The 23,070-nt window shown below is 43.2% G+C and overlaps 1 protein-coding gene and 2 long non-coding RNA genes across 6 annotated transcripts; 1 reads left to right on the forward strand and 2 right to left on the reverse strand.

The window, feature by feature from the left end:
- Nucleotides 1-501: 501 nt before the first annotated feature.
- LOC113043663 (uncharacterized) lies at nt 502-2,909 on the reverse strand. 3 transcript variants are annotated; one of them, XR_003275768.1, is made up of 5 exons: nt 2,772-2,909; nt 1,500-1,544; nt 1,294-1,406; nt 982-1,202; nt 502-866 (listed from the first exon to the last, which is right to left on the reverse strand). It is a non-coding gene; the product is annotated as an uncharacterized LOC113043663 (long non-coding RNA). The 3 variants fall into 3 exon arrangements; XR_003275767.1 differs by having other exon boundaries at nt 502-872; XR_003275766.1 differs by having other exon boundaries at nt 502-1,202.
- On the forward strand, nt 2,815-22,547 carry LOC113043662 (60S ribosomal protein L27a). 2 transcript variants are annotated; one of them, XM_026203172.1, is made up of 5 exons: nt 2,826-2,919; nt 3,141-3,204; nt 7,010-7,085; nt 7,860-8,034; nt 21,971-22,547. In XM_026203172.1, the coding sequence occupies exons 1-5, from the start codon at nt 2,917-2,919 to the stop codon at nt 22,097-22,099; spliced, it is 447 nt and encodes a 148-aa protein (XP_026058957.1). In that variant the 5' UTR covers nt 2,826-2,916; the 3' UTR covers nt 22,100-22,547. The 2 variants fall into 2 exon arrangements, with proteins under 2 accessions (XP_026058958.1, XP_026058957.1); XM_026203173.1 differs by lacking the exon at nt 7,010-7,085 and having other exon boundaries at nt 2,815-2,919.
- LOC113043666 (uncharacterized) lies at nt 4,718-5,779 on the reverse strand. The gene is made up of 2 exons (XR_003275772.1): nt 5,454-5,779; nt 4,718-5,213 (listed from the first exon to the last, which is right to left on the reverse strand). It is a non-coding gene; the product is annotated as an uncharacterized LOC113043666 (long non-coding RNA).
- Nucleotides 22,548-23,070: the final 523 nt, after the last annotated feature.

Here is a 23,070-nt window from a genome sequence, read left to right on the forward strand (position 1 = left end):
AACACTTTACGTAGAATTACGTCGCCTCCATGGGGGCGAGTGGAGCTCCATTTAAGAGGGAAAATATGTCACTACCACCTTCTAATACAAACTTTCGTTTTGTATTACTTGTTATATACACGTATAAAGGGTGCTTTGCCAGTTATGTCACCTCTTTGTACGTAATGTTAATATGTTCTGTACTTTTATCTTTGTTGCTTTTACCTAGTAGAAATAAAAAAAAAAAAAATATATATATATATATATATATATATACTAATCTTTTACGGTTTATGACAAGACAGCATTTTTTTTTCCATGTTTGTTTTACCAGTGTACAACTGCCAATGTAACATTCCATACATTTTAGAAAGTTAACCTTATGTTTTTAATATTTAGCAGTGAAAAATAAATGAAATATTAAATAAATTATTAAAATAATACCTCAACCAGAATTATGTGTGTTGAATTTTGTATTTTAATCAAAATAACAACATATACAAAATAACCACAGTAAAATAATGAAGAATAACTTCCACAATTTAGAAGTTTTAATGGTTTTTGAGTAATAATAATAATTAACACATCTTACACTACATTGAAAACACATGAACTGCAAGTGACCATAATTGTTACTGTAATAACACAATGTGTTCACATGCACGCACACTTTACTCTTCAAGACCTCCATTGTCTGTGAAGCAATCCCAGCTACAGTAGCCAGGGTGGTCATCTGAGGAGTAAAACCCCAAAAGCACTCCTTGTTGGCCATTTTCCTGGTGACCAGCCCCACAGTCTTTGTGAAGCTGGCTGCGCTGTAGGCGACTGCACCTAGAGATTATGTACGGCTTTCTGTACTTTAGATAGTGTCTCTTTAAATTTCTTCACTGCACCTTTTCAGTATCAACAAAAAAAAAGGGTAATGTTAGGGAAATGGAAGAGAGTGAGATTACTTAGTCTAATTGTTATAGCCACAAAAACAAGAGGGTTGACCACACTTACTGAAGTCACCATCAAGCCAGCTGAAGTGTGCCTCCTGTTAAATATGCTCCTGACTGACAGTGTTGTTAAATCTCTGGCATGAACAATTACGTCAGATGGGTCAAGTTTAATTACAATACTGACATTTAATTATCATTAATGTTAAAGCAATTTACTTGTTGCTGAAGGTGCCTGGGGCACCACAGTTGTGCTTTGTTGTTCTGATGCATCTGATTGCTGGGCTGGGGACACAAAGAAGACATCAGCACAGCAAAACTGGAACAATACTATGTCTGTGTGCTGACGTTAGGTAAATTCAACACAGGATAGTACTGCATCATTCTCCTATGACAGTCCCATAGCAGACAAGGTGATGGTGCTCAGAAGTTTCAGTCTCTATTTGTGGAGGTGTTATGAGGATGGATAACACTTGATATACATTTGATCTGAAACAAAAAAAGTAAAACAATAGAATAACAGAACAACAAAATAGAAAAAATAAATATGTACATGTTAATGTCACATGTAAAAAGACTTACATTTAAAATGTAAAGAGTGCTGCATCTTCTATGCCAATCCTATCCCTGGAGGTGAATGAAAAATTAAATATGAAAACAACCACCTCATATGACCTTTTTAACATTATATAACAAATGCTAAAGGCATACACATACAAAACGATCGTGTCCTTTCATTATTCACTACGTTATTTTACCACAAGCCACCAAAAACTAAGTTACACCTATGCTATCCATCATGTACTGAAGGTAAAAATTTAAAGAGCAAACAATTAACAAATAAGTTTTTCAGAAATGTATTATCCAAACTGTACTTCCCCAGTCAACTGAAAAGAAAGTATGTTCTTCAAGAATTTATTGAAGAAGAGGCAAAGAAAATAAGGAAGTGTTATTTTACTTATCCAGTTTTCCTAAAGCCAAAGAAGTAACATTTAAAATCCTAAAGGACATTTATCCATCTAATCACTTCCTACAAGAAAGATTTAATTGGGAGAACAATTCATGCGGGTTCTGTGAGAAAGATATTGAAACTGTAGATCATATGTTTTTGAAATGTGAATCTGTACAGACTTTTTGGCTGGAATTTCAAAACTGGCTTCATTTCAAACAGATATCAATACACCCTTTGACTGTGATCTCAGTTAAGGTTGGAGTATTGTTGAAGGAAAAGATCCTAGACTTTTTGATAAACAACTTAATTACTTTGTGAAAATACTAGATTCATAGATAAGTAGATAAGTAAGATAAGTATGTTTTTAAAGGTTAAACCTCACTTCAGTGGATGGAAGAATGAACTAAAGATATTTGCAAAGTCTCTTCATTACAGGATGGACAGGAACGCCCAGAAACTCTTGTATGCTTTGAACTTGTTTTTGTTGTTAGAATAAGACCCTAAGACATCTTTCTTTTTCTTTCCGTTATTTATTCTGTTTTATCTTATGGTGTGATTATTGTTATTTGTTATTTTTTCCATCTTTTTTCTTTCTATTTGGCTGTATCAACACTAATAATATGTGTTCAGTTGTTGAAATGTGGGGTAAAGGTTTGTAATTGAACTTGATTACTTAATAAAAAAAACACATTGGACAGAAACATTGATCTATAAATTACTATATGTGGTGTATAGATGATCAGTGGCCAGACATCAACATTGCTCGCGATCTATAAATCTATAAATCCATAGTGTTTAGTATTCTTATGTTACTAATTTCACGTAAGCCCTGTGCGTTTTTCTTACACTGCACGTTACAACAGCGTCAGTTCACCATTTTAGCGATGCAGAGATAAAATTACCTGAGTTTAAGTTTGAAGTACTCCCGGCGACGCCATCTTGATGTTTTCAAGTGGAGGTGACGTATTTCCGGTTTGAGAGTGGAGCTCCACTCGCCCATGGTCTGCAGCCAGACCCTTCTCGTCCTCTTTGGGTTCCTCTGCCGCCATGGTAGGTGTTTATGAGCGGCTCTCTGACTGTGATTAAACATGATCCTTCTCAATCCTTCATGAAGTAGAGTCAGACCCGCTGTATGAGTGGTTGATGTGGTTCCCCGTCAGTTTAAGTGTGATCCTCGGTCTGTTTTGTGCAGATGGTCTCCGGGACAGAGATATATTAGCAGTACTAGCACTGATGTTTCTCAGAAGTGACACAATGTGTTTTCTCCACAGCCGACCAAACAGTCGAAGACCAGGAAGCTGCGCGGGCACGTCAGCCACGGGCACGGGCGCATCGGTGAGTGCACGCGCTGATGGCTGGAGTGCATGGCCGCGGGAAGTGACGAGAGGGAGATTAAAAAAAATGTAGGCCTATAGGGAATGTGAAGGTACGTCACGCAGTGTTGCATTATGGGACGTGGGCGCCATGTTTAGAGGCACGATCTCTGTTTACGTTTTCGCTAACCATTGCTATGACATTTAATTGTGGGTGTGTTCGGCTAAAACGAGGTAAAATTGAAGAACGGAAGAAATTGAGAATTTGAAAGAAAAAGAGTAGGGACCCTATCGGGAGAAACTAAATGCCACTGCCAAAAAAAAAACGTTATTTAGACAAACTGTCCGAGATAAACAAGATAGATCCATATGATTTAGCAGCCCAAGACTGGATTACGGATCCAGACGCACTACCTCCGCTCACATATATGGACATCGTCACTTACCTCGTTTTAGGATTGAGTGCGTACACTTTGCAGGAGTTTAAGAGCTATAAATCCATTCAAGCCCATGAACAGTTTTGCAGCGGCTGGGTACAAGACCTCCTCATTCACAGGCCGCCTAACTGCAAGAGCACAGTCGTACTGGCAAAGGTAAGATGGCACTTCTTCTTCTGTCGGAGTTTTATGGCGGTTGGCAAATCAGCTAAAATAAACATGCTATTTACTGACAATGTTTTAATACCTAAGTATCTTAATGATTCTGTAAAACTGATTCTTTCTCTGTTGTATTTTGTGCCAAGTTATTAAAACAAACAAAATGCTAAATATTCAGCTAAAGTTATGTTATTTTAGAGTCATAAGCAGTGGGTTTGAGCAGTTGCATTTAAAAAAATATTGGTTATAATTGTCAAAATTGTCTAAAAACCCAGTTTTATTTTGCTTGTGGTGGGCAGATTTATTTTTGTAACACGTGATTATGTTGATTAGAAATGAATAAATACATAATGTACAATCAATCATTTACATTACATTATTTTTACATTGAAATACATAATTTACATTTACAAATTAGTTTGACAGTGTAAGCATAAAAGCAAGATAATTTAAGTGGTTCTGCTTTTATTAATCACAAATTAACTACATTTAATTTGTATTAATCAGATAATAAATGTATCTGTCATTGATTAACATTTCTGTCTTTATGTACAGGTGATGCACTCCCAGCGCCTTAGTGAAGTTCCTCTGAAGGCTTGGGTTATCAACACCAATGGTGAAGTTTCCTCAGCCCACTGTACGTGTATGCCTTGAGTCGCAGAGACATGCTCCAATGTTGACGAATGTCAGTACCCAAACAGTTACCTGGAACCACTGACTTCCATAGATTTTTTTTTTCCTGCTATGGAAGTCAGTGGTTCCAGGTAACTGTTTGGGTACTGACATTCTTCAAAATATCTTCCTTTGTGTTCAGCAGAAGAAAGAAATTCATACAGGTTTGAAACAACTTGAGGGTGAATAAATGATGACAGAATTTTCATTTTAAAGTGAACTATCCCTTTAAAGGGTCTCTGTGGATACAATCAGTACAGAAACAGATACGTCACTTAATGTATTTATTAAGCAGTTATATAAAAACTTGAGTCAGAAACATTTTAAAAAGGCATGTAAAAATATGTACAGAATATCAAAGCAAATTGTTCATTGAAAAAATAAATAATTTTTGATTCATGCAATGTGGCCTGTCTTTAATTCAACATCATTCATCAGCTATCCTACAAATCATCAAGGAATATACAATACACAACACCTCTTGCTTTGTACAACTTTTAACAAACGTTTTTACAAACCAGTTGATTTAGTAATCACTGCACAACACTTGGACACATGTTTGTAAGAGCACAGCAGACTGTGACAACTTTCTTCTTGTTTTCTTTCTCCTCTCCTGGCCTCTTGCTAATTACCTGATGTGTGAGGTATTTTCTTAACTGACGTGCAAACCTCTCTTTGTTCATCCCTTTCACTTCATTGTGGCCCAGAAGCAAAGATGGTGCCCAGTCAGGATGAGTATCCAGCATTTCAAATGCTGGTTGTCCTGTAAATACAGCAATTTTGTAGGTTATAGATAATTATGGACATCTTATATATATATATATATATATATATAAATAATCAACTTCTTAGATATTGTGATTGTTGTTGCAAATGGAACATTATCTGTTGATAGCCACAAATTATGCATTGCTCTGGAAGTCAACACACACCGACGTTTAAGACAATAAGAACAAAATGAAAATATTGTATTTAGGTCAAAGTTAGAGACCACAGAACTCACCTGACTGAAAATGCAGCGAACACACTCTCGCTGATGCAGGGATGTTTTGGAAAGTAAAAATGTTTTCTCCTGATTGCGGCAACCCACGCGATCCGGCATCTTTTCGTCAGCTCCTCCACCTGCTTCCCTTGTTGTTTTTTCCAGGAAGGAAAGCTGAAAAAACGTATTCCGTTGTTCAGTTTCCTCCCTGAACGATCGTGTGACCTGCTATGGCAGTTTTTGATCGAGCAGTACTGGCCAGCCATATCGACGTTTATTAAAATCTCGACAGAAAATCCAAACACAGCCTCCAACACAGGAATTCAAATACAGCGGTATAGGGCGCGATCCTGCAAATATGGCGGAGGACCCATAATGCAACACGGCGTGACGTCACCTTCACATTCCCTATTGCTTGGCTAGTCAAAGCTGATCCCACACTTGTTGCCAAAAAAATAAATGTTACAAGCGCAGCAGCACAATGCTCTCACCTGAGCTACATGCAGGCGGGGTGCCCTGGTTACAGGTGTCCAAATGTCGAGGTGCGCTGTATTAAATAAAGATGAATGTATTCTGCATGGAACGAGCGGGAAACCTCGTTACTCGGCGACCAAACTTGCCTGCCTGACGTTGACAACGTAACTTCCGAACCTGTGTTGATTAGGCCTCAAAATATGAAATTAAAATCCAAAATATACGTAATAGCCTACGTGTGTCAAAATAATTTTCTAAAATATTCATAAGGAATTTATAAATTGTGCAAAATAAGTAGTACACTATAGTATTTTTGTAAGGTGGTGGGGATAGAGATGGAGAGTATTATTTCGTTCGTGTGTTCTTTGCGTAATGGTTGTGGAGAACTGTTAAATAACGTTTAAATAGTCGGAGATTATTTCCTTGTGGTTTGTGTAAAAAGGTTGGAGATGGAGACAGAAAGCTTTATACTGTGCGTGTGTTCTTTGCGTAATGGATGTGGAGAACTGTTCAATAAACAAATTACTTAAATAGTCGGAGATTATTTCCTTGTGGTGTGCGTAAAAAGATTTTGGAGTTAATAGAGTTGCGTGTGACATAAACGTGCAGTGACTCAAGCCAGCTGACCAAATCGATTGCATTGTTTTAGCGTTATTGTGAAGTTTGATTAATATTATATTTTGTTGTAATATTATTTGTTTTATCTAAATAAGTTGCATGTATGTATAGGCTATCTGAAATTGTAATGAAAGTAATTATTTCGTTTTATTTCGATTATTAAACTATTATTTCTGATTCTGCTTCTGCTTCAGATTAATAACCCATTGCGCATATCTGAGAACTGATGTCCGTGTGTTTCAGACCCTGGCTGGCTGTGCACTGAAGTGTATATGACAATAAAGTAGTAAATCTCAATGTATTTATTTTTAAAATTTATTTTAAATAGGCCTATAGGCTCATAGGTTTTTTGTCAAAAAAAAAAAAAAATTCACAGCACCCCCTGTTCAAAATTACTTCCCGCGGCCCTGCTGGAGTGTGTGTGTGTGTGTGTGTGTGTTTGACAGACAGACAGATCAGATGTGTGTGTCATCTGTGTTCTTTAGGCAAGCACAGGAAGCACCCCGGGGGTCGAGGTAATGCTGGGGGCATGCACCATCACAGAATCAACTTCGACAAATAGTGAGTTTCATTCTGTTCCAGCTGCAGAACACATCAAGCTAATGTTAAACAAACACTTGTGTGCAGCAATGATGCAAACTTGTCTTAATCACATTAACCCTTAAGAAATAATAGAAAGAAAATGCTTCTCAAGTCAAGGTAATTCAAAATGACAATGAAAACATTGAGCATGAAATATCAGACATACAGTAATATTTACAGGTATTTTAGATTGTGCTGCTTGTCTGTTGTTTCTCTGTGAACATGGACGTGCTTGACTTTTGCACTCGTCTCTGTTCTTTTTCTGTTCTGTTGGTTTTCTGTTTTATTATAATAAACCCCTGGTTATATCCTGTTATGCTAACGGAGACGCGTCCCAGCACTGCTGTTGTCCTGTGAGTCTCTTAGGATAAAAGCCTCTGCTGAATGAAGCTGCTCTCTAAACCGTGTTCAAGTTAAAAGAGGTCAGCTGTGGTCCTCCTGCTTCAGTGTGTGTGTGAACGGCTCTAGCCACGTATTTCTGCTCCATCACGCCTGTTTGGATCGTTATCAAAGTGTCTAATTCTAATGTTTGGTAATATTTCCACTCAAAATCGTGATTCCTTAAGATGGTGGCGAAACATTAGGTATGAGTTAATAAAGTGTTGAGAACTGTCCAGCTATAACTTGTAGTTTTTGAGTCTTAAATGTGTCTCTGTGAAGTCTGCAGAAGTCTGTTTGCTGGAAGAGTGTTTCTGACGAGAAGTAGCTGTTTGTGAATGTGACGCTTCTTTAATTCTTGTTTGTTTCTTGCAGTCATCCTGGTTATTTTGGGAAGGTGGGCATGAGACACTATCACTTGAAGAGGAACACACTTTTCTGCCCCACCATTAACCTGGACAAGCTGTGGACGCTGGTCAGCGAGCAGACGAGGGTCAACTACAGCAAGAAGACGGACGGCCCGGCACCCATCATCGACGTCGTGCGAGCTGTGAGTCAGACCTGTGTAACCTCACACACACAAACACACACACACACCTCACAGACACACACACCTCACACAGACACAAACACACACACACCTCACACAGACACAAACACACACACACACCTCACACACACACACTTCATCTCAGATAGAGACATCATGCATGCTGTGAGTCAGACCTGTGCTTCCTCACACACACACACACACACACACCTCACACAGACACCTCACACACACACACACCTCACACACACACTTCATCTCAGATAGAGACATCATGCATGCTGTGAGTCAGACCTGTGCTTCCTCACACACACACACCTCACACCAGTGATCCTCAAATCTGGCTCGTGAGATCCAGTTTCCTGCAGAGTTTAGCTCCGACTCTAATTAAACACACCTGCCTGTGATTTTCTAAAGATCCTGAAGACACTGATTAGCAAACTCATGCGTGTTTGATTAGGGTTAGAGATAAACTTCGCCGGAAAGTGGATCTCGCGAGCCAGATTTGAGGATCAGTGCCTTACACAGACACACACCTCACACACACACACACACTTCATCTCAGATAGAGACGTCGTGCGTGCTGTGAGTCAGACCTGTGCTTCCCCCCACACACACACACACACACACACACACACACACACAGCTGGGGGTCATTTGTTCCTCCTGATGTAATCTCTGATGTCCTCGTGTCCCTGAGACTGTGCTTGACTCTGTGTGAGGTGATAAATCAGTCAAATCAAGTGCTTTAGTGTCTGAGGTTTCATCATCATTAGTTTGAACCTTTAAAGAAGTTAAACTTAAAAATGAAAGCGGTCAACATGAGGACAAGCTTGTGTAGATTTGGAACATGATATAAATGACCACTTTAATTTAGGCATTTGAACCGACGGTCGTGCCCCGTTTGTGAGGAGCATGCTCTCTATGTGTTTGTGAGGTTTCTCCTGTGTGTTTGGGAGGTTTCTCCTGTGTGTTTGGGAGGTTTCTCCTGTGTGTTTGGGAGGTTTCTCCTGTGTGTTTGTGAGGAGCATGCTCTCTATGTGTTTGTGAGGTTTCTCCTGTGTGTTTGTGAGGTTTCTCCTGTGTGTTTGTGAGGAGCATGCTCTCTATGTGTTTGTGAGGTTTCTCCTGTGTGTTTGTGAGGTTTCTCGTGTGTGTTTGTGAGGTTTCTCCTGTGTGTTTGTGAGGTTTCTCCTGTGTGTTTGTGAGGAGCATGCTCTCTATGTGTTTGTGAGGTTTCTCCTGTGTGTTTGTGAGGTTTCTCCTGTGTGTTTGTGAGGAGCATGCTCTCTATGTGTTTGTGAGGTTTCTCCTGTGTGTTTGTGAGGAGCATGCTCTCTATGTGTTTGTGAGGTTTCTCCTGTGTGTTTGTGAGGTTTCTCCTGTGTGTTTGTGAGGAGCGTGCTCTCTATGTGTTTGTGAGGTTTCTCCTGTGTGTTTGTGAGGAGCATGCTCTCTATGTGTTTGTGAGGTTTCTCCTGTGTGTTTGTGAGGTTTCTCCTGTGTGTTTGTGAGGTTTCTCCTGTGTGTTTGTGAGGTTTCTCCTGTGTGTTGTGAGGTTTCTCCTGTGTGTTTGTGAGGTTTCTCCTGTGTGTTTGTGAGGTTTCTCCTGTGTGTTGTGAGGTTTCTCCTGTGTGTTTGTGAGGTTTCTCCTGTGTGTTTGTGAGGAGCATGCTCTCTATGTGTTGTGAGGTTTCTCCTGTGTGTTTGTGAGGTTTCTCCTGTGTGTTTGTGAGGAGCATGCTCTCTATGTGTTTGTGAGGTTTCTCCTGTGTGTTTGTGAGGTTTCTCCTGTGTGTTTGTGAGGAGCGTGCTCTCTATGTGTTTGTGAGGTTTCTCTTGTGTGTTTGTGAGGTTTCTCCTGTGTGTTTGGGAGGTTTCTCCTGTGTGTTTGTGAGGTTTCTCCTGTGTGTTTGTGAGGTTTCTCCTGTGTGTTTGTGAGGTTTCTCCTGTGTGTTTGGGAGGTTTCTCCTGTGTGTTTGTGAGGTTTCTCCTGTGTGTTTGGGAGGTTTCTCCTGTGTGTTTGTGAGGAGCATGCTCTCTATGTGTTTGTGAGGTTTCTCCTGTGTGTTTGGGAGGTTTCTCCTGTGTGTTTGTGAGGTTTCTCCTGTGTGTTTGGGAGGTTTCTCCTGTGTGTTTGTGAGGAGCATGCTCTCTATGTGTTTGTGAGGTTTCTCTTGTGTGTTTGTGAGGTTTCTCCTGTGTGTTTGTGAGGAGCATGCTCTCTATGTGTTTGTGAGGTTTCTCCTGTGTGTTTGTGAGGAGCATGCTCTCTATGTGTTTGTGAGGTTTCTCCTGTGTGTTTGTGAGGTTTCTCTTGTGTGTTTGTGAGGTTTCTCCTGTGTGTTTGTGAGGTTTCTCCTGTGTGTTTGGGAGGTTTCTCCTGTGTGTTTGTGAGGTTTCTCCTGTGTGTTTGGGAGGTTTCTCCTGTGTGTTTGGGAGGTTTCTCCTGTGTGTTTGTGAGGAGCATGCTCTCTATGTGTTTGTGAGGTTTCTCCTGTGTGTTTGTGAGGAGCATGCTCTCTATGTGTTTGTGAGGTTTCTCCTGTGTGTTTGTGAGGTTTCTCTTGTGTGTTTGTGAGGTTTCTCCTGTGTGTTGTGAGGTTTCTCCTGTGTGTTTGTGAGGTTTCTGCTGTGTGTTTGTGAGGTTTCTCCTGTGTGTTTGTGAGGTTTCTCCTGTGTGTTGTGAGGTTTCTCCTGTGTGTTGTGAGGTTTCTCTTGTGTGTTTGTGAGGTTTCTGCTGTGTGTTTGTGAGGTTTCTCCTGTGTGTTTGTGAGGTTTCTGCTGTGTGTTTGTGAGGTTTCTCCTGTGTGTTTGTGAGGTTTCTCCTGTGTGTTTGTGAGGTTTCTCCTGTGTGTTGTGAGGTTTCTCCTGTGTGTTGTGAGGTTTCTCCTGTGTGTTTGTGAGGTTTCTCCTGTGTGTTTGTGAGGTTTCTCCTGTGTGTTTGTGAGGAGCATGCTCTCTATGTGTTTGTGAGGTTTCTCCTGTGTGTTTGTGAGGAGCATGCTCTCTATGTGTTTGTGAGGTTTCTCTTGTGTGTTTGTGAGGTTTCTCCTGTGTGTTGTGAGGTTTCTCCTGTGTGTTGTGAGGTTTCTCCTGTGTGTTTGTGAGGTTTCTCCTGTGTGTTTGTGAGGTTTCTCTGTGTGTTTGTGAGGAGCATGCTCTCTATGTGTTTGTGAGGTTTCTCCTGTGTGTTTGTGAGGTTTCTCCTGTGTGTTTGGGAGGTTTCTCCTGTGTGTTTGGGAGGTTTCTCCTGTGTGTTTGGGAGGTTTCTCCTGTGTGTTTGTGAGGTTTCTCCTGTGTGTTTGGGAGGTTTCTCTGTGTGTTTGGGAGGAGCATGCTCTCTGTGTGTTTGTGAAGTTTCTCCTGTGTGTTTGTGAGGTTTCTCCTGTGTGTTTGTGAGGTTTTCTCCTGTGTGTTTGTGAGGAGCATGCTCTCTATGTGTTTGGGAGGTTTCTCCTGTGTGTTTGTGAGGTTTCTCCTGTGTGTTTGTGAGGTTTCTCTGTGTGTTTGTGAGGAGCATGCTCTCTGTGTGTTTGGGAGGTTTCTCCTGTGTGTTTGTGAGGAGCATGCTCTCTGTGTGTTTGTGAGGTTTCTCCTGTGTGTTTGTGAGATTTCTGCTGTGTGTTTGGGAGGTTTCTCCTGTGTGTTTGTGAGGTTTCTCCTGTGTGTTTGTGAGGTTTCTCCTGTGTGTTTGGGAGGTTTCTCCTGTGTGTTTGTGAGGTTTCTCCTGTGTGTTTGTGAGGAGCGTGCTCTCTATGTGTTTGTGAGGTTTCTCCTGTGTGTTTGTGAGGAGCGTGCTCTCTATGTGTTTGTGAGGTTTCTCCTGTGTGTTTGTGAGGTTTCTCCTGTGTGTTTGTGAGGTTTCTCCTGTGTGTTTGTGAGGTTTCTCCTGTGTGTTTGGGAGGTTTCTCCTGTGTGTTTGTGAGGTTTCTGCTGTGTGTTTGGGAGGTTTCTCCTGTGTGTTTGTGAGGTTTCTCCTGTGTGTTTGTGAGGTTTCTCCTGTGTGTTTGTGAGGTTTCTCCTGTGTGTTTGGGAGGTTTCTCCTGTGTGTTTGTGAGGTTTCTCCTGTGTGTTTGTGAGGAGCATGCTCTCTATGTGTTGTGAGGTTTCTCCTGTGTGTTTGTGAGGTTTCTCCTGTGTGTTTGTGAGGTTTCTCCTGTGTGTTTGTGAGGTTTCTGCTGTGTGTTTGTGAGGTTTCTCCTGTGTGTTTGGGAGGTTTCTGCTGTGTGTTTGTGAGGTTTCTCCTGTGTGTTTGTGAGGAGCGTGCTCTCTATGTGTTTGTGAGGTTTCTCCTGTGTGTTTGGGAGGTTTCTCCTGTGTGTTTGTGAGGTTTCTCCTGTGTGTTTGTGAGGAGCATGCTCTCTATGTGTTGTGAGGTTTCTCCTGTGTGTTTGTGAGGTTTCTCCTGTGTGTTTGTGAGGAGCATGCTCTCTATGTGTTGTGAGGTTTCTCCTGTGTGTTTGTGAGGTTTCTCCTGTGTGTTTGTGAGGAGCATGCTCTCTATGTGTTGTGAGGTTTCTCCTGTGTGTTTGTGAGGTTTCTCCTGTGTGTTTGGGAGGTTTCTCCTGTGTGTTTGGGAGGTTTCTCCTGTGTGTTTGGGAGGTTTCTCCTGTGTGTTTGTGAGGAGCATGCTCTCTATGTGTTGTGAGGTTTCTCCTGTGTGTTTGTGAGGAGCATGCTCTCTATGTGTTGTGAGGTTTCTCCTGTGTGTTTGTGAGGAGCATGCTCTCTATGTGTTGTGAGGTTTCTCCTGTGTGTTTGTGAGGTTTCTCCTGTGTGTTTTGTGAGGAGCATGCTCTCTATGTGTTTGTGAGGTTTCTCCTGTGTGTTTGTGAGGTTTCTCCTGTGTGTTTGTGAGGTTTCTCCTGTGTGTTTGTGAGGTTTCTCCTGTGTGTTTGTGAGGTTTCTCCTGTGTGTTTGTGAGGTTTCTCCTGTGTGTTGTGAGGTTTCTCCTGTGTGTTTGTGAGGTTTCTCCTGTGTGTTTGTGAGGAGCATGCTCTCTATGTGTTGTGAGGTTTCTCCTGTGTGTTTGTGAGGAGCATGCTCTCTATGTGTTGTGAGGTTTCTCCTGTGTGTTTGGGAGGTTTCTCCTGTGTGTTTGTGAGGAGCGTGCTCTCTATGTGTTGTGAGGTTTCTCCTGTGTGTTTGTGAGGAGCATGCTCTCTATGTGTTGTGAGGTTTCTCCTGTGTGTTTTGGGAGGTTTCTCCTGTGTGTTTGTGAGGAGCATGCTCTCTATGTGTTGTGAGGTTTCTCCTGTGTGTTTGGGAGGTTTCTCCTGTGTGTTTGTGAGGAGCATGCTCTCTATGTGTTGTGAGGTTTCTCCTGTGTGTTTGTGAGGAGCATGCTCTCTATGTGTTGTGAGGTTTCTCCTGTGTGTTTGGGAGGTTTCTCCTGTGTGTTTGGGAGGTTTCTCCTGTGTGTTTGGGGAGGTTTCTCCTGTGTGTTTGGGAGGTTTCTCCTGTGTGTTTGGGAGGTTTCTCCTGTGTGTTTGGGAGGAGCATGCTCTCTATGTGTTTGTGAGGTTTCTCCTGTGTGTTTGGGAGGTTTCTCCTGTGTGTTTGTGAGGAGCATGCTCTCTATGTGTTGTGAGGTTTCTCCTGTGTGTTTGTGAGGTTTCTCCTGTGTGTTTGTGAGGAGCGTGCTCTCTATGTGTTTGTGAGGTTTCTCTTGTGTGTTTGTGAGGTTTCTCCTGTGTGTTTGTGAGGTTTCTCCTGTGTGTTTGGGAGGTTTCTCCTGTGTGTTTGTGAGGAGCATGCTCTCTGTGTTTGTGAGGTTTCTCCTGTGTGTTTTGTGAGGTTTCTCCTGTGTGTTTGTGAGGTTTCTCCTGTGTGTTGTGAGGTTTCTCCTGTGTGTTTGTGAGGTTTCTCTGTGTGTTTGTGAGGAGCATGCTCTCTATGTGTTTGTGAGGTTTCTCCTGTGTGTTTGTGAGGTTTCTCCTGTGTGTTTGTGAGGAGCATGCTCTCTGTGTTTGTGAGGAGCATGCTCTCTGTGTTTGTGAGGTTTCTCCCTGTGTGTTTGTGAGGTTTCTCCTGTGTGTTTGTGAGGTTTCTCCTGTGTGTTGTGAGGTTTCTCCTGTGTGTTTGTGAGGTTTCTCTGTGTGTTTGTGAGGAGCATGCTCTCTATGTGTTTGTGAGGTTTCTCCTGTGTGTTTGTGAGGTTTCTCCTGTGTGTTTGGGAGGTTTCTCCTGTGTGTTTGTGAGGTTTCTCCTGTGTGTTTGTGAGGAGCATGCTCTCTATGTGTTTGGGAGGTTTCTCCTGTGTGTTTGTGAGGTTTCTCCTGTGTGTTTGTGAGGAGCATGCTCTCTATGTGTTTGGGAGGTTTCTCCTGTGTGTTTGTGAGGTTTCTCCTGTGTGTTTGTGAGGTTTCTCCTGTGTGTTTGTGAGGTTTCTCCTGTGTGTTTGTGAGGTTTCTCCTGTGTGTTTGTGAGGAGCATGCTCTCTATGTGTTTGTGAGGTTTCTCCTGTGTGTTTGTGAGTTTCTCTGTGTGTTTGTGAGGAGCATGCTCTCTATGTGTTGTGAGGTTTCTCCTGTGTGTTTGTGAGGTTTCTCCTGTGTGTTTGTGAGGTTTCTCTGTGTGTTTGTGAGGAGCATGCTCTCTATGTGTTTGGGAGGTTTCTCCTGTGTGTTTGGGAGGTTTCTCCTGTGTGTTTGTGAGGTTTCTCCTGTGTGTTTGTGAGGTTTCTCCTGTGTGTTTGTGAGGAGCATGCTCTCTATGTGTTTGTGAGGTTTCTCTGTGTGTTTGTGAGGAGCATGCTCTCTATGTGTTTGTGAGGTTTCTCCTGTGTGTTTGTGAGGTTTCTCTGTGTGTTTGTGAGGTTTCTCCTGTGTGTTTGTGAGGTTTCTCCTGTGTGTTTGTGAGGTTTCTCCTGTGTGTTTGTGAGGTTTCTCTGTGTGTTTGTGAGGAGCATGCTCTCTGTGTGTTTGGGAGGTTTCTCCTGTGTGTTTGTGAGGAGCATGCTCTCTGTGTGTTTGGGAGGTTTCTCCTGTGTGTTTGGGAGGTTTCTCCTGTGTGTTTGGGAGGTTTCTCCTGTGTGTTTGGGAGGTTTCTCCTGTGTGTTTGTGAGGTTTCTCTGTGTGTTTGTGAGGAGAATGCTCTCTGTGTGTTTGGGAGGTTTCTCCTGTGTGTTTGTGAGGAGCATGCTCTCTGTGTGTTTGTGAGGTTTCTCCTGTGTGTTTGTGAGGTTTCTCCTGTGTGTTTGTGAGGTTTCTCCTGTGTGTTTGGGAGGTTTCTCCTGTGTGTTTGTGAGGTTTCTCCTGTGTGTTTGGGAGGTTTCTCCTGTGTGTTTGGGAGGTTTCTCCTGTGTGTTTGGGAGGTTTCTCCTGTGTGTTTGTGAGGTTTCTCCTGTGTGTTTGTGAGGTTTCTCCTGTGTGTTTGGGAGGTTTCTCCTGTGTGTTTGGGAGGTTTCTCCTGTGTGTTTGTGAGGAGCGTGCTCTCTATGTGTTGTGAGGTTTCTCCTGTGTGTTTGTGAGGTTTCTCCTGTGTGTTTGTGAGGTTTCTCCTGTGTGTTTGTGAGGTTTCTCCTGTGTGTTTGTGAGGTTTCTGCTGTGTGTTTGTGAGGTTTCTCCTGTGTGTTTGGGAGGTTTCTCCTGTGTGTTTGGGAGGTTTCTCCTGTGTGTTTGTGAGGAGCGTGCTCTCTATGTGTTGTGAGGTTTCTCCTGTGTGTTTGTGAGGTTTCTCCTGTGTGTTTGTGAGGTTTCTCCTGTGTGTTTGTGAGGTTTCTCCTGTGTGTTTGTGAGGTTTCTCCTGTGTGTTTGTGAGGTTTCTCCTGTGTGTTTGTGAGGTTTCTGCTGTGTGTTTGTGAGGTTTCTGCTGTGTGTTTGTGAGGTTTCTCCTGTGTGTTTGGGAGGTTTCTCCTGTGTGTTTGTGAGGAGCATGCTCTCTATGTGTTGTGAGGTTTCTCCTGTGTGTTTGTGAGGTTTCTCCTGTGTGTTTGTGAGGTTTCTCCTGTGTGTTTGTGAGGTTTCTCTGTGTGTTTGTGAGGAGCATGCTCTCTATGTGTTGTGAGGTTTCTCCTGTGTGTTGTGAGGTTTCTCCTGTGTGTTTGGGAGGTTTCTCCTGTGTGTTTGTGAGGAGCGTGCTCTCTATGTGTTGTGAGGTTTCTCCTGTGTGTTTGTGAGGAGCGTGCTCTCTATGTGTTGTGAGGTTTCTCCTGTGTGTTTGTGAGGAGCATGCTCTCTATGTGTTTGTGAGGTTTCTCCTGTGTGTTTGGGAGGTTTCTCCTGTGTGTTTGTGAGGAGCGTGCTCTCTATGTGTTGTGAGGTTTCTCCTGTGTGTTGTGAGGTTTCTCCTGTGTGTTGTGAGGTTTCTCCTGTGTGTTTGGGAGGTTTCTCCTGTGTGTTTGTGAGGAGCATGCTCTCTATGTGTTTGTGAGGTTTCTCCTGTGTGTTTGGGAGGTTTCTCCTGTGTGTTTGGGAGGTTTCTCCTGTGTGTTTGTGAGGTTTCTCCTGTGTGTTTGTGAGGTTTCTCCTGTGTGTTTGTGAGGTTTCTCCTGTGTGTTTGTGAGGTTTCTCTGTGTGTTTGTGAGGAGCATGCTCTCTATGTGTTTGTGAGGTTTCTCCTGTGTGTTTGTGAGGTTTCTCCTGTGTGTTTGTGAGGTTTCTCCTGTGTGTTTGGGAGGTTTCTCCTGTGTGTTTGGGAGGTTTCTCCTGTGTGTTTGGGAGGTTTCTCCTGTGTGTTTGTGAGGAGCGTGCTCTCTATGTGTTGGGAGGTTTCTCCTGTGTGTTTGTGAGGAGCATGCTCTCTATGTGTTGTGAGGTTTCTCCTGTGTGTTGTGAGGTTTCTCCTGTGTGTTTGTGAGGTTTCTCTGTGTGTTTGTGAGGAGCATGCTCTCTATGTGTTTGTGAGGTTTCTCCTGTGTGTTTGGGAGGTTTCTCCTGTGTGTTTGTGAGGTTTCTCTTGTGTGTTTGGGAGGTTTCTCCTGTGTGTTTGTGAGGTTTCTCCTGTGTGTTTGTGAGGAGCATGCTCTCTATGTGTTTGTGAGGTTTCTCCTGTGTGTTTGTGAGGAGCATGCTCTCTATGTGTTTGTGAGGTTTCTCCTGTGTGTTTGTGAGGTTTCTCCTGTGTGTTTGTGAGGTTTCTGCTGTGTGTTTGTGAGGAGCATGCTCTCTATGTGTTTGGGAGGTTTCTCCTGTGTGTTTGTGAGGTTTCTCCTGTGTGTTTGGGAGGTTTCTCCTGTGTGTTTGTGAGGTTTCTCCTGTGTGTTTGTGAGGAGCATGCTCTCTATGTGTTTGTGAGGTTTCTCCTGTGTGTTTGTGAGGTTTCTCCTGTGTGTTTGTGAGGTTTCTCCTGTGTGTTTGTGAGTTTTCTCCTGTGTTTGTGAGGTTTCTCCTGTGTGTTTGTGAGGTTTCTGCTGTGTGTTTGTGAGGTTTCTGCTGTGTGTTTGTGAGGTTTCTCCTGTGTGTTTGTGAGGAGCGTGCTCTCTATGTGTTGTGAGGTTTCTCTGTGTGTTTGTGAGGAGCGTGCTCTCTATGTGTTGTGAGGTTTCTCTGTGTGTTTGTGAGGTTTCTCCTGTGTGTTTGTGAGGTTTCTGCTGTGTGTTTGTGAGGTTTCTGCTGTGTGTTTGTGAGGTTTCTCCTGTGTGTTTGTGAGGAGCGTGCTCTCTATGTGTTGTGAGGTTTCTCTGTGTGTTTGTGAGGAGCGTGCTCTCTATGTGTTGTGAGGTTTCTCTGTGTGTTTGTGAGGTTTCTCCTGTGTGTTTGTGAGGTTTCTCCTGTGTGTTGTGAGGTTCCTCCTGTGTGTTTGTGAGGTTTCTCCTGTGTGTTTGTGAGGTTTCTCCTGTGTGTTGTGAGGTTTCTCCTGTGTGTTTGTGAGGTTTCTCCTGTGTGTTTGTGAGGTTTCTCCTGTGTGTTGTGAGGTTCCTCCTGTGTGTTTGTGAGGTTTCTCCTGTGTGTTTGTGAGGTTTCTCCTGTGTGTTGTGAGGTTTCTCCTGTGTGTTTGTGAGGTTTCTCCTGTGTGTTGTGAGGTTCCTCCTGTGTGTTTGGGAGGTTTCTCCTGTGTGTTTGTGAGGAGCGTGCTCTCTATGTGTTGTGAGGTTTCTCCTGTGTGTTTGTGAGGAGCATGCTCTCTATGTGTTGTGAGGTTTCTCCTGTGTGTTTGTGAGGAGCATGCTCTCTGTGTTGTGAGGTTTCTCCTGTGTGTTTGTGAGGTTTCTCCTGTGTGTTTGTGAGGAGCATGCTCTCTATGTGTTGTGAGGTTTCTCCTGTGTGTTTGTGAGGAGCATGCTCTCTATGTGTTGTGAGGTTTCTCCTGTGTGTTTGTGAGGTTTCTCCTGTGTGTTTGTGAGGAGCATGCTCTCTATGTGTTGTGAGGTTTCTCCTGTGTGTTTGTGAGGAGCATGCTCTCTATGTGTTGTGAGGTTTCTCCTGTGTGTTTGTGAGGTTTCTCCTGTGTGTTTGTGAGGAGCATGCTCTCTATGTGTTGTGAGGTTTCTCCTGTGTGTTTGTGAGGAGCGTGCTCTCTATGTGTTGTGAGGTTTCTCCTGTGTGTTTGTGAGGAGCATGCTCTCTGTGTGTTTGTGAGGAGCGTGCTCTCTATGTGTTTGTGAGGTTTCTCCTGTGTGTTTGTGAGGTTTCTCCTGTGTGTTTGTGAGGTTTCTCCTGTGTGTTTGTGAGGAGCATGCTCTCTATGTGTTTGTGAGGTTTCTCCTGTGTGTTTGTGAGGTTTCTCCTGTGTGTTTGGGAGGTTTCTCTGTGTGTTTGTGAGGAGCATGCTCTCTATGTGTTGTGAGGTTTCTCCTGTGTGTTTGTGAGGTTTCTCCTGTGTGTTTGTGAGGTTTCTCCTGTGTGTTTGGGAGGTTTCTCTGTGTGTTTGTGAGGAGCATGCTCTCTATGTGTTGTGAGGTTTCTCCTGTGTGTTTGTGAGGTTTCTCCTGTGTGTTTGGGAGGTTTCTCTGTGTGTTTGTGAGGAGCATGCTCTCTATGTGTTTGGGAGGTTTCTCCTGTGTGTTTGTGAGGAGCATGCTCTCTATGTGTTTGTGAGGTTTCTGCTGTGTGTTTGTGAGGTTTCTCTGTGTGTTTGTGAGGAGCATGCTCTCTATGTGTTTGTGAGGAGCATGCTCTCTATGTGTTTGGGAGGTTTCTCCTGTGTGTTTGTGAGGAGCATGCTCTCTATGTGTTTGTGAGGTTTCTCCTGTGTGTTTGTGAGGTTTCTCCTGTGTGTTGTGAGGTTTCTCCTGTGTGTTTGTGAGGTTTCTCTGTGTGTTTGTGAGGAGCGTGCTCTCTATGTGTTTGTGAGGTTTCTCTGTGTGTTTGTGAGGAGCATGCTCTCTATGTGTTTGTGAGGTTTCTCCTGTGTGTTTGTGAGGTTTCTCCTGTGTGTTTGTGAGGTTTCTCCTGTGTGTTTGTGAGGTTTCTCCTGTGTGTTTGTGAGGAGCATACTCTCTATGTGTTTGTGAGGTTTCTCCTGTGTGTTTGTGAGGTTTCTCCTGTGTGTTTGTGAGGTTTCTCCTGTGTGTTTGTGAGGAGCATACTCTCTATGTGTTTGTGAGGTTTCTCCTGTGTGTTTGTGAGGTTTCTCCTGTGTGTTTGTGAGGTTTCTCCTGTGTGTTTGTGAGGTTTCTCCTGTGTGTTTGTGAGGTTTCTCCTGTGTGTTTGTGAGGTTTCTCCTGTGTGTTTGTGAGGTTTCTGCTGTGTGTTTGTGAGGTTTCTCCTGTGTGTTTGTGAGGAGCATGCTCTCTATGTGTTTGTGAGGTTTCTGCTGTGTGTTTGTGAGGTTTCTCCTGTGTGTTTGGGAGGAGCATGCTCTCTATGTGTTTGTGAGGTTTCTCCTGTGTGTTTGTGAGGTTTCTCCTGTGTGTTTGTGAGGAGCATGCTCTCTATGTGTTTGTGAGGTTTCTCCTGTGTGTTTGTGAGGAGCATGCTCTCTATGTGTTTGTGAGGTTTCTGCTGTGTGTTTGTGAGGTTTCTCCTGTGTGTTTGTGAGGAGCATGCTCTCTATGTGTTGGGAGGTTTCTCCTGTGTGTTTGTGAGGTTTCTCCTGTGTGTTTGTGAGGAGCATGCTCTCTATGTGTTTGTGAGGTTTCTCCTGTGTGTTTGTGAGGAGCATGCTCTCTATGTGTTTGTGAGGTTTCTCTTGTGTGTTTGTGAGGAGCATGCTCTCTATGTGTTTGTGAGGTTTCTGCTGTGTGTTTGTGAGGTTTCTCTGTGTGTTTGTGAGGAGCATGCTCTCTATGTGTTTGTGAGGTTTCTCCTGTGTGTTTGGGAGGTTTCTCCTGTGTGTTTGTGAGGAGCATGCTCTCTATGTGTTGGGAGGTTTCTCCTGTGTGTTTGTGAGGTTTCTCTGTGTGTTTGTGAGGAGCGTGCTCTCTATGTGTTGTGAGGTTTCTCCTGTGTGTTTGTGAGGAGCATGCTCTCTATGTGTTTGTGAGGTTTCTGCTGTGTGTTTGTGAGGTTTCTCCTGTGTGTTTGTGAGGTTTCTCCTGTGTGTTTGTGAGGAGCATGCTCTCTATGTGTTGGGAGGTTTCTCCTGTGTGTTTGTGAGGTTTCTCCTGTGTGTTTGTGAGGAGCATGCTCTCTATGTGTTTGTGAGGTTTCTCCTGTGTGTTTGTGAGGAGCATGCTCTCTATGTGTTTGTGAGGTTTCTCCTGTGTGTTTGTGAGGAGCATGCTCTCTATGTGTTTGTGAGGTTTCTCCTGTGTGTTTGTGAGGAGCATGCTCTCTATGTGTTTGTGAGGTTTCTCCTGTGTGTTTGTGAGGAGCGTGCTCTCTATGTGTTTGTGAGGTTTCTCCTGTGTGTTTGTGAGGAGCATGCTCTCTATGTGTTTGTGAGGTTTCTCTGTGTGTTTGTGAGGAGCATGCTCTCTATGTGTTTGTGAGGTTTCTCCTGTGTGTTTGGGAGGTTTCTCCTGTGTGTTTGTGAGGTTTCTCCTGTGTGTTTGTGAGGAGCATGCTCTCTATGTGTTTGTGAGGTTTCTCCTGTGTGTTTGTGAGGAGCATGCTCTCTATGTGTTTGTGAGGTTTCTCCTGTGTGTTTGTGAGGAGCATGCTCTCTATGTGTTTGTGAGGTTTCTCCTGTGTGTTTGTGAGGTTTCTCCTGTGTGTTTGGGAGGTTTCTCCTGTGTGTTTGTGAGGTTTCTCCTGTGTGTTTGTGAGGAGCATGCTCTCTATGTGTTGTGAGGTTTCTCCTGTGTGTTTGTGAGGTTTCTCCTGTGTGTTTGTGAGGTTTCTCCTGTGTGTTTGTGAGGTTTCTCCTGTGTGTTTGTGAGGTTTCTCCTGTGTGTTTGTGAGGTTTCTCCTGTGTGTTTGTGAGGTTTCTCCTGTGTGTTTGTGAGGTTTCTCCTGTGTGTTTGTGAGGTTTCTCCTGTGTGTTTGTGAGGTTTCTCCTGTGTGTTTGTGAGGTTTCTCCTGTGTGTTTGTGAGGTTTCTCCTGTGTGTTTGTGAGGAGCATGCTCTCTATGTGTTTGTGAGGTTTCTCCTGTGTGTTTGTGAGGAGCATGCTCTCTATGTGTTTGTGAGGTTTCTCCTGTGTGTTTGTGAGGTTTCTCCTGTGTGTTTGTGAGGTTTCTCCTGTGTGTTTGGGAGGTTTCTCCTGTGTGTTTGGGAGGTTTCTCCTGTGTGTTTGTGAGGTTTCTCCTGTGTGTTTGGGAGGTTTCTCCTGTGTGTTTGGGAGGTTTCTCCTGTGTGTTTGGGAGGTTTCTCCTGTGTGTTTGGGAGGTTTCTCCTGTGTGTTTGTGAGGTTTCTCCTGTGTGTTTGTGAGGTTTCTCCTGTGTGTTTGTGAGGTTTCTCCTGTGTGTTTGTGAGGTTTCTCCTGTGTGTTTGTGAGGAGCATGCTCTCTATGTGTTTGTGAGGTTTCTCCTGTGTGTTTGTGAGGTTTCTCCTGTGTGTTTGTGAGGTTTCTCCTGTGTGTTTGTGAGGAGCATGCTCTCTATGTGTTTGTGAGGTTTCTCCTGTGTGTTTGGGAGGTGATCATGCTGATGTTGTGCTGTGTTTCAGGGCTACTTCAAGGTGTTGGGGAAAGGCAAGCTGCCCAAGCAGCCGGTGATCGTGAAGGCCAAGTTCTTCAGCAGACGAGCAGAGGAGAAGATCAAGGGTGTGGGAGGAGCCTGTGTGCTCACCGCTTGAGAAATAAAACATGTGGAAACCAGCGCTTGATGTTTTGGTGTTTCAGTTCAGCGAGGGATTGTGTCCTGATGGAAACCTGTACTCTGTGTTGATCAATCTGACTATCCTTACAGCTGTTTACAGCCTTGATCCTGTCAGTGGTTTAACTGGGATTTCAGTTAGTAGTCTAACACGGTAACTATAATATCATGACATCTTATATGTTAAAATATTTTATTTTTTTGTTCTTCACAGATGATGTCAGAAAGGGGGGTTTATATTGAACAGATTGAGTCAGGTGATGATAAAACTGAACCGCTCTTTTCTGTATTTCTATGTGTAAGGGGTATAAGCCCAGCTCAGCCCTGCAGGCGATATTAGAAGTGCTTCTGTTTACCCTTAGGATGTTTTTGGCAAATTCCAATTGTGTTCTTTCTATTAAACTTTTGTCCCAGTTTTCAAATTTTAATATTGGTCCCCAAATTTCACTCCCGTACAGTAGGATTGGTTTGATGATTGCGTGATATAATTTAATCCATGTTCTAATTGGTAGTTTTAGTTGGCCAAACCGTGCTTTAATGGCATAAAACGCCCTCCGTGCCTTGTAGAAAATTCTTAGAAATGTGGGCGTTTACTCTTAAACTTAAAGAAATTAAAGTAATTCAGAAGGCATCTTAACCCTTAAAAGAGGTCTTAAGGTCAAACTTGTTAATACTACTTCTACTTCTACTCATATATAAGTCACTAAATGACCTAGGACTGAAATATATTGCAGATATGTTCACTGAATATAAACCTAACAGAGCACTCAGATCATTAGGATCAAGTCAGTTAGAAATACCAAGGGTTCACACAAAACAAGGGGAGTCCTCCTTTAGTTACTATGCTGCCCGCAGTTGGAATCAGCTTCCAGAAGAGATCAGATGTGCTAAAACACTAGTCACATTTAAATCTAGACTCAAAACTCATCTGTTTAGCTGCGCATTTATTGA

This window comes from Carassius auratus, chromosome 25 (assembly GCF_003368295.1).
Source record: "Carassius auratus strain Wakin chromosome 25, ASM336829v1, whole genome shotgun sequence".
Lineage (NCBI taxonomy): Eukaryota > Metazoa > Chordata > Actinopteri > Cypriniformes > Cyprinidae > Carassius > Carassius auratus.

Excerpts from the sequence above, each read along its gene's own strand:
- LOC113043662 (XM_026203172.1), top strand. Across the intron at positions 3,205-7,009 it reads CCACGGGCACGGGCGCATCG|GCAAGCACAGGAAGCACCCC; the intron begins GTGAGTGCACGC and ends TGTGTTCTTTAG. Across the intron at positions 7,086-7,859 it reads AGAATCAACTTCGACAAATA|TCATCCTGGTTATTTTGGGA; the intron begins GTGAGTTTCATT and ends TGTTTCTTGCAG.